The sequence below is a fragment of the Agrilus planipennis genome, unplaced genomic scaffold (assembly GCF_000699045.2).
Source record: "Agrilus planipennis isolate EAB-ADULT unplaced genomic scaffold, Apla_2.0 scaffold145, whole genome shotgun sequence".
Classification (NCBI taxonomy): Eukaryota; Metazoa; Arthropoda; class Insecta; order Coleoptera; family Buprestidae; genus Agrilus; species Agrilus planipennis.
The window spans coordinates 75,663-86,209 of record NW_020440372.1 but is presented as its reverse complement, the minus strand read 5'-3'; the positions used below and the strand labels follow the sequence as shown (position 1 = coordinate 86,209).

The following is a 10,547-nucleotide window of genomic DNA, read 5'->3' as shown; positions in this document are numbered from 1 at the left end:
AGCGCTTTCATTATGTCGTAATTAATTTAAATTAATTAGAGAAATTCTCTAATTAAATGTATTTTTTTACCAAGCGTTCACAGAAATTTATCCTTTTCAATTTTTTAAATGAAGAATTCTGTAAGAAATAGACACTGTTATAGTGTGTTGCAAACACCAAAAAGTATAAGTATGTCTTCTTCTTAAAATATCTGCAACAATTTCGAATGTTGTATTGCTGATTTGTTATCAATAAGCTAAGTAAAGTAGACTCGTATCAAGAAATCACTGAAGAGGCACCTACAAAAAACATGAATTACCATTTTAATAAAAACAGATAGCTTCAGATTGGATTATAACTGCTTTAATCTAGCGGTGAGCGGGTGCCCACTAAAATCAAATATATATAAAATATAAATTTTAATTTAAATATACTGTTGTCTTTGTAAATTATAACCGAAATTATTAACAAATTATATCTATTATCTATTAATTAATACCAAATGAATTCCAATAAGCTACCAACTGATCGGTAACCAACTTTAAGACGTGGAAATTAACAATAAAACTGTTAGAATAACAACTGATGGAAAGTCGTACAGGTTATAAAATAAGCTTATAACCATCAGTGGAAGTTAGTTGCTGTACAATACAACACTTTCATAGGGAACGTTTTAGTACATATTCGTTAAGCATTCATTGGAGTTTATCTACCTCTACATGTTCACGAAATATGTCTACATGTTTAGTACATCTTGTTTTAGTCAAATATGAACTCCCAATAATAATATTGTAATCGGTCCTTAATTTTTTTTAGTATTATTGTGAATTATGTACTGTGTATTGTGTATAAAAGAGTGGATAACTGTCTCATTTTAAGTAGAGGGAAAATTTAGGTAGTTTACAACAAATTACCTCTCTTCTTGAGAAAAATTTATTCCAAGGTTTGTGTTGCTGGATAGATGTCGTTGTGGTGGACTTTGATTGGCTTGTTGCCCTTTTGAGCCCGTGATGTTGAACAGTGCGGCTATGTGCTTTGGCGGCAGGACTTTGAGGACTCGGTTTTGAATTCTGTCAGCGCCAGGGGCTTTCCTTTTCAGAGAACGGATAGTAAGGGAGATTTCACGAGGTGTAGTGTGTCTAAAGTCAGAATTTAGGGGAANTCGGTTCTATCAAAACCTATGGTGGGGTTAATAGCTGTCTGTTGATAAATAAATACATTTGAAACCCCATTCGTTTTGTTGGTTTTCAAGGGATCTTATACTCTGTTGCACCATTGGAATTAAAATTAAAATTTGCTCTAAAAATCGTAGCTTTCCTTATTTGGCATCAGTAGATTTTAAACTAGAAAGCTATATTAGACTAAGATGTAAAGCGTTTAGTTGTCTGAATCTAGTAGAATAAAATTCAAATTAATAATTCAGTACTACTATCATTTAAACTTTCAACAAAATTTATAAAATGGCAAATAATACATAATGGGATACTAATTTATGAATATATTGGATATACGTGACTATATATAATCAAATTAAAAGAAAATGTCAAATGTTCAACGAACGGTTCTTTAACGTTTTACGAATGTCACAAATTCCACTTTTGCCGGCGCATGTTCGTTTGAACCAATATTTTTCAAACCATGCTTTGCAGAATCACGGTGTTTAGCGATACTTACCTGCCTTTTTCATAACATTCAAGGCAAACCAATAAAAATTTAGAAAATAATGGAATCTCAGTTAACCATCGCTTTCATTAACCTAACCTAATATTAAGTAGGTATACCTGCAATAATAAAGAGTTGCATGACTTGCATCATTATAATTTAAAATTTTAAACACCTTATTATTATTAATTAATATACTGTTAAGTTACTTTATGAATTTTTCAACCAATTTTAAAATGTTTCATTCAAATCTTACTATTACAGCAAATTACAGGAATTGCTTTTTCATCTTTACTGATGTTAATGTTTCATTAAATAAAATTTTGCAGATGTGTCTCACACCTAATCCTAATTGATGTACTTTTCGTTTTTGCAACATGACATATGGGGCAGATACAAAAGTCGTGATAAGTAATTACTGATAAAACATAATTTAAACACTATTTTTAGATGCCCACTGTTTACGGTGTTTGTCATGATATCGGATGTTTTATCAATATTAAAATTATGCATGTAGAATAAAGCTATTTTATCGTACCTTTACAAGAAAAATTAGAAATAGACGAGTGTTAGTGTAACCCTTATTATAATAATATCGGTTGGTGTCACGCGTAGAGATAGATACCGGATTTTTTTTAATGTAACAATATTGAAACAGCGATAAGACGTAAAGAATACAAAATTATTTTGTTGATGCCTCTCATATAAATGAACGTCCATATGTTAATAACAAATAACATTTAAATAAGAAGTATGGTGCATGAAAGTTGTTTATTTATCTGAAGAAGAATAATGATAAAATTAAAACTGTGTTTTTAAATATATTTTATTTCCAGCTCTTCTGTATCTAACAATTTATTCTGGTAGTTAAACTGCTCTGTGTTTGAAGCCTTTTGTATTTGTTTTATTTATCGTTTTTAAATTTATCCTTCACCTTCAAGCATTCATTCAGTAGTACCCCTCCGGTCTGAATTTTTTTTCATTGTGCCTTCTAAGTCAACGAAGGCTAGATAGAATAGGGCTGTGTTCAGAGGGCAGCCTTGTCCGCCCCATTTTTGTGTGTATTTCTTCTGATTTTTCGTGTCTGACTTTCACTTTAATTTTTGTCCCTTCATATATTTCTTCAATCTTTTTTCTTAACCTTGTATTTGTGCCTTTTACTTCCATTGCTTTCCATATTTTCTTTCTTTCAATTCTATAAAATGCCCCATTCATGACCGCAAAAGACAGAAATATCTCCCTTTACTATATAAATTGCGTCTATGGTGCCTCGCTTTTTCCTGTATCCTAGTTGTGTGTCGCCCATACGATTTTTTTCTTCTGGCATTTAGATCGCCTCCTATTATTATTGGCTTCTCTATATTTTCTTCTATGATTTCTGTCATCTTTTGTAGTTTTCTTCCCTGTTTTCTCTCATGTACACGCTTATCATAAGTATCTTTTCATGTTCTACTTCCAGGTCTATTTTCATCAGTTTGTCATTTATCTTTTCTGTTGTGATTTTTTTGTGTTGTACTTTATTTCTGTATGCAGTGGCCATACCCCCTTTCGGTCTTCCTTTTTTATTTTCCTTCCTGGCGTTTATCCTTCTTACTTCATATTTTTTTAATCTGATTTCTATTTGGTGATCTTTTTCTCTATCTATCCATGTTTCTGACAAGCTTATTATATCATATTCCATTTATTTTTCCCAGTCTTCTTTGTCCAGTCCACTAATCCCCCTTACATTCCAGAAGATCACTTGCATTTTTTCCCTTGTTGTCGTTAGTTTTGTCTCGTTTCTTCTCTTCTCTGTTTTTCCTTCCGAAACTACTTTTCTAGCCTTTCGTTCCAATAGAACTCTTTGTGGTTCGTCATTATTTTATTGCGTCCTATCTTACAATCAGTTTCTTTCTTTTTCACATCGTGTGCCTTCCTGATTACTTCTTTTCTATTTTGCCTTTCCAACCATGTCTCATCATTGTTTATGTAAATCATTTCTTCTTCATGCCTTAGCTTATTTTTATGATTCATGATGTTTATTTTTTGTTCCATGTTTTCAATCTGCGCTCCTATAGTGTTGTTCATATTCATCAAGTGCCAGAGTTTTCTTATCGTTATTTTTACTCCTAGCTTTTCTTTGATCCATTCTTCTAAGTTTACTTTTTCTTTTATGTTGGTTCTAGTGATAATAACGTTTTTCTTCCTTCTTTCCCTTTCTGCACCTTCGTCTAGTCATTTTAGATCTTTGCCTCCTCTACGCATGTCTCCATTCTCTCTTTTCTTTCTTGAATGATTTTTCAGCGTCAAGAACCCCGCTAACTGATAAACAAATAATTATCTAATCTTATATACTGTCTCCAGCAAAACAAAGTTTCTTACTTTCACTGTAACTTCAGTTGACAAATGCGCATGAAATAATGCGTAAAGTGCATTATTTCTACTATTACTAACAAAATTGAAAATGTATAGATTTACTGGGTAATGCACAGGGTATCCCATTTTCCGCACCTTTGCGGGGTATCTCCTTTATGTATAAAGATAGAGGATAGAGGTTTTTCCAGCGGTGTTCTACCTTTTTGTGAAATTAAAGATGCCACCAGCATAATTTTCATATCTCATTTTGGTTTTCGAACTACCGAATGGAATTGAAAAGTTTCACCTTTGAGGCACCCTTCCCGTATTCCCGTATCTTATTTATCTTTAAACTTATCGTAGAAGTTAGAATGTATTTTTTACGTAGAATCCAGTGGCGTAATCAACGTTTTTATTTTAGTAATTTCCGCTTTTTAGTTGTAACGCAAAAATTTATTTTTTGTAAATGGAACACCCTGTACATTTATTAAGCATAATGCTTGAGTAGGCTATGACTAAAATTTATTGAAAACAAAATCCGTGTTGGTAATTATTATACCAAAGGTGTAATGTTTTTAAACTTAATTAAAAATATCTTTTTTCATTCTCAATTTAATTATTTATTAAAATTATTGAATTTAATACAAAACAAAATAGTAATAAACTATCATATTTGAAAGTGAAGTTAGAAAAAGCAAAATAGAAACAAAAGAGAGAACACAAAAGTGGTCTCGAAAATGACGGTCATTTTCCAGTATGTAAAATGGGCACATTTTCATTAGTCTTCTAATACCGTTCAGAAGCATTTTAGACGAACTGATGCTGTTCTGATTAGGATCTATAAGCCGTCGTGTATTGGAGTTGCTTTCTAATGTTCAGCTAACATGAGTGACGAGCATCTTCAGAGATGGTTCTACCTCCAATGCTGAAAAGAGTCTAGTCTTCTAAGACACGGGGGCGTGCGTCAGAAGGGATACTTTTGAATTCCACAGTGTATTTGGAAAACCAACTTTTCATTTTTTTATGTTTTATATTTAATTTGCAAACACTTTTTAAATTTGGCGTACAATATAAATCTTTTTTAATTTAATTTTTGAGGAATGTCCAATTCCTGTATATTTTCATAGTATCTAGAAGTTGATCTGTATTTACATCTGCAAGTTCCGGTACATTTATATGAATGGGTTTGTCTGAAATTTAATATTTAAAAGCTTTTATGTATATAACAGTCAACATCATTCGTGTTAATAATTCCAACTATTAATTTATTAATATCACTTATCTATTTCTTTATAGATATTAGCAATGCTTCACCAAACAACATCAACAAGTGACGATGCTATGAGGTCGGCCAAGGACCATAGCGAAATTATAGATCTTTCTAAGGAAGACACATTTTACTTCTATGAACCAGAAATTCCAGGTGAATGATTACTAGATACGTCGAAATCGACACGCGGAATTTAGTTTGTTATTATGTACTATTAATAGTGTCAATTATGAGTTCGTCAGAGGAATTGATTGTGGTTATAATAATCGAAAAAAAAAAATACGGATTCATGAAACATTTTCATCTGTTTTCTGCTTTATTATAGGGTGAGAAGTAACTACCTGCGGGTGAGCAAAGAAAAATGTTATTCATTGTTGGCAACTTTTAAAAAGTCTTAACTGAGAAATGCTTTTATTAGTTATTTTCTCTTAATTAAAAATTGTAGTACCAGTAGGTCCACTACTCATCATCATAAGGTCGTCCACTCCTTCACTTCTTCCTATCCTGAGCTAATCTTCGCATTTCCCTAAAACTAGAACAACCCATATTCTTAACTATTTGTGAACAGTAATCTAATCTAGGTCTACTTATACTTCTCTTAACTCCTGTTTCTTCCTCTAATATGTCTCTGATTAGACCTTCATGCCTGAGAAGGTGTCCTACCAACCTATCTCGCCTATTTTTTATTGACTTCCATAGAGTCTTCTGTTCTCCTATTCTTTCTAATGCCTCTTCATTTCTAAACTTCTCTATCCACGGTATCCTCATCATTCACCACTAACACCACATTTCGAACGCTTCTAACTTTTTTTCAGCATCGCCCACCGCCCAATTTTCGCACGCGTACAGCGCCGCGCTCCAAACATACAAACATACACTTTATAAAATCTTTTTCGAATTTCTAAATTCATCGTTCGCGAGCATAGAAGTGACTTCTTTTATTGAAGGCGGCTCGACCCTGCGCTATCCTCTGCTTTATATCCCTTCTACTCCTTCCGTCCTGACTTATCTAACTTCTTAGATACCTAAAATCAGCCACTTCCTTTAATTTTTCGTCTCAAATCTTTATATTCGCTCTTTCCCTACTTTCCACACTGATCTTTCTCTAATAGTTTTTTCGCCCTTTTTTTCATCCTTTTCGTTACAATTCTAGTTAAAGTCCACTAATGTTTTTAATAAAAACAATTTCTAAGAATTGCATTCAAATATAGGTATTTCTAAATGTAGATACAATTTATACGATAACTCCCCTTGATTATTTTATACAAGAGCAATTTGGGCAAGTCACCGAAATCATTTTATCTCTTCATATTTACCGTCAAAATGAGACAAATTTATTTTAGGTAGATACTGTACGCTCGTTGGTTTTCATATTCGACTTTTATTTCAATTTCAGTTTGAATTTTTTCAAACTTCGCCAACAAAGCCTTTAGATCTTCCAAAACTGTTGTTGTTGACTCTTAGAATCTATAGTTTCCATAAATTGAGGTACAACTTGATAAGTGTAGGAAGAAGTTTCAGTTAGCAACGTTTATGCGGAAGAAAGACAAATAAAGTATTCGGAGAAAGAATGTGTAAGATTTCTCGCACGTCTCCTCTAAACATGGAGAAGGGACCCACATGAGTTGTTAACCAAATAGTCGACTGCTTTGAAATAATTGAGTATAAATAAAAAAAACATTGTGACTCGTAGTGAAACACGTGGGGATTCTAGAAAGCAAACCGTAATAACAAGAATAACAGTAAAACCTATAACAATAGCAAAAACGATAAAAACACAAATAACAAGAGCCAACAGAAAAAAAAAGAAATTAATGCTTACTAACTTGCTGTAAGGAACGGAAATAAATAAAATGTTGTCCACTTACTTAATGGTACGATATGTCGCAAAAGTCAAGGGTGGTCGAACGCTTTTTTGTAAATATTTTGATAATTTGCAAAATTTTTAATTTTTAAGTTTCGGGTATTTTGCTGATATTCAGTTTTCGTAATTTACAGACGCTACGCTACTNAAAAAACTGAAGCAATTAACTGACCAATTTGAGCAACAGATAATTTCGGTAAAATATTGAAACATGAAAAAGCAGAAAAGGCCGCATCTGATTCGCTACTTGTGTTGAAGACATTGAAATAAAATTAATTTGGTAAATCCTGACGTAGTTTTCAGTAATAGCAGAACTCCTACAGTATTAAAACACCGACTTGGTATAAGTATGTGTATAAAATTATATTTAAGTAATTTATATAAGATGGACATATATGCAGTTGAAAGGGCATCTATTCAGGCCCTCTGGTTATTTGGACCAGTTGATATCTACTCGGTTGTGTTCGTGTTAAAAATTATAACTATTTATATTTACTACATTTACTATTCTAAGAATATAAAATCAACAATGCATCTTCACCAACAACTGAAAATAAAAATAGACTGTAAATAAAGTAAAGTTTAAGTGACCGAACAGTACGTCATCAAAAAGATATTCGTTCTGATGTGTGTATGAAGGAATTATAAATTTAGCTTGCAAAAGTGAAGTTAGCGCCCTATTATTTATATTTTCTATTTTTTTCCAGAGGATATGACTACTATGTTCAAAAAAAGCCGAATGTATAGAGGAATTTACTGGCCGTGCTTTACCAACAGTTTTCACTGTAAACATTTAGAAATGGCTTATTTAAGGTATTCCCATCGCCAAAGACAGAAGTCACTCATCATTGTCAACATAGTCGACTTGCTTTTAAAGGTACATGTATATTTTTTTACTAATGAGGTTTATTATATATTAATATAAGTAAGCGACATTAGAACGAAGAATAGATAGATAGAAGAAAGAACGACAAAGTTTTCAATTTAGGTATTCGTTTTAATTGAATAAAACGTAGAAAAACGTTTTCAAACCATGTAAGATTTTGTATAGTAAGCAAGTAACATGCATATGTATGTATTTTTCTATGATGGAAGTATTGTAATTGAGAACAAGAAAATAGAGAGCTTTACAAATGTTAACCATGCGTAAAGTGTAAGATTAGACGCTACGCGCCACGATTGTTTAAAAGCTCAAACAAACTAAAATGGTTAAGATCTTTTCTTATGCTTTTGTTAAAAATATTTTATTGGTATTTAAAGTACTACTACTAACAAAAACTTCACGGAGGTCAAGTATTCTGTCGAAACTGCCAGGCACGGACCGCGATTTCGATCTTGTTGCATCTCATCATCGCATGCCAGACATCTTAACAGAGTACAGACTAACTTTACCTGCTGCCTTGACAGCGTTTTTTCTACTACAAACGGCATGGTAAACGTCATCTGTAGTTAAATGCTACATTTAATGGGGTTCAATATGTTCAGCATTATACTATAAATGACGCATACCTGAGAGACGCGATGCCTAAACGATACGCTGAAAGATCCCTGTAATATATCTATGAGACATCTTATGCGCCGTTTTAAGCCCTCTACACAATACTTGAAAAATGATATCTCATCTCAGAGAAATCGTTCAGGTCTAGCAAGATAATATAAATACGTATTTATTACATTGAAATTCATATATATTTCAACAAGAATTTATAAAATGCAGTATTAAAGCAAGCAAGACATCTATTCTATTTTTTTTTTGACGTGACTTTCAGGAAACGATCACCATCCTTTTTTTAGTTAAGTTTTTAGCGCTTTCATTATGTCGTCATTGTTGACTGCTATCTAAAATTATAATGTAAATACATGAATAAATAAGTATCGATGTATTACCGTATAGGTACAGACAAATTGTGTGAAATCACCAACTGTTTCTAACAAACGACATAGTTTAATTGTTTAATAATTTATATACTTAATTTAGTTAACTAACAAATTCATTCGCTCAACTTATACTGTCTGAATAGCTTTATTTGAAACCTTATCAGTCGCAAAGTAACATAGTTCTCATAAAATATCTGATGAAGTTAAGATGTCCCAAAGGATGCCTTCTGCCATCTGTGTTGCTTGTCAGAGAGTTAAAGGAATATGTGCAATATCTTTTATATTGACAAGAGGTTTGATAACTTAATGTATATTTGGCATGCTCTTCATGGAAGATAAGGAATTTTAATTTTTATAATTATAAACATAATTTATCCTTCCGTTTTTACTTATCTTGTACATGCCACATAGCTTCGTAACCGTCAAAATAGGATACAGTTAGTTACTAGAACTTTTAATTAATGGTAATACACTAATGTGAATAGCTATTTTAAAATATCACTTGATGTTTTGCTGTTGTCTAAATGTTGAATCTGGTTAATGAAGATATTTTTTTAAAGCGTAGCGGAAATAATTACCTACCTGATGGGACACTACGTATAAATGTTGTTTCTGGAGTACCGAGTAGTTTACGCGGAACTGATGGTACTTGCATTAATTTACTTGTGAAGTTCGAATTATTAAAACAGTGCCCATTTTAATTATTTTTTTAACTTTCGGGAACCATTTCCCTAAACAAATTCTTGTAGCTACACTTTTATTAAAGAACAGACAATAGGTATATCATGATATTTACTGTTACCACTGGTACTTCAAATGTTTGACAAGAGCCTTACGGAGGTTCATAATTTATTATATGCTACTACTGGATATATAGGGTCAATTGAAAAGTCCCCGGCCTGACACATAGATGGCGGCACCAGAACTAAATCCATATGATTTTCAGTTAGTCCTAACCTTCAAANTATCACCCTTGAAGGGAATTATGTTGAATAAAAAAAACGAATTTTGCAAAAAAAATGTGTTTTACTATTTTAGGCCGGGGACTTTTCAATTGACCTGTTACAATGCAGTTTATATTAGGCATGCAAATATTTTAATAAATAACTAACCAAGATTTTAATGTTTTTTTTAAAACTACTTATTACAGGTAGCATTAATTGCTGTATGGATATCAGAACGCGCTAAGTATAACACAATTCCCTTCACCGAGTGGACGCATACAGATTCAATTATTTGGTCAATGTGTTCGATGTCCGCAAATATTGCTGTTTGTTTATTAGGTTGGTGGAAATGCTTTGCCAACAATTATCTTCATTGGGCTGCGGTTGGAACATGGCTTTTACTAAATATACAAGGTATGGCAATTGTTAGCTTACTAATTCCTTACTAATAATTAGGATTGTCTATTTATATATAAATATTTAGTAGTTGCTTGTATATTGTATATAACAATTTGTAATAATTAAAAATATTTATATTCTACAGAGATTCAAAAAATGTATATATATGAGCTTTAATAAAACAATATGTTTTATATATACAAAGTACAAAGGTGC

General features: G+C 32.0%; 1 protein-coding gene across 1 annotated transcript in view; it reads left to right on the top strand.

Annotated features, from left to right (window-relative positions):
- The window catches only part of LOC108736969 (adenylate cyclase type 8-like), a gene marked incomplete at its 3' end in the record, with an annotated part of 96,419 nt that overhangs the window by 12,218 nt on the left and 73,654 nt on the right, over positions 1 to 10,547 (top strand). Inside the window, exons 2-4 of the mRNA XM_025979656.1 lie at positions 5,273 to 5,399; positions 7,818 to 7,987; positions 10,139 to 10,346. Of these exons, the coding sequence (XP_025835441.1) occupies positions 5,273 to 5,399; positions 7,818 to 7,987; positions 10,139 to 10,346 (505 nt within the window). The remainder of the gene's footprint in view (positions 1 to 5,272; positions 5,400 to 7,817; positions 7,988 to 10,138; positions 10,347 to 10,547) is intronic.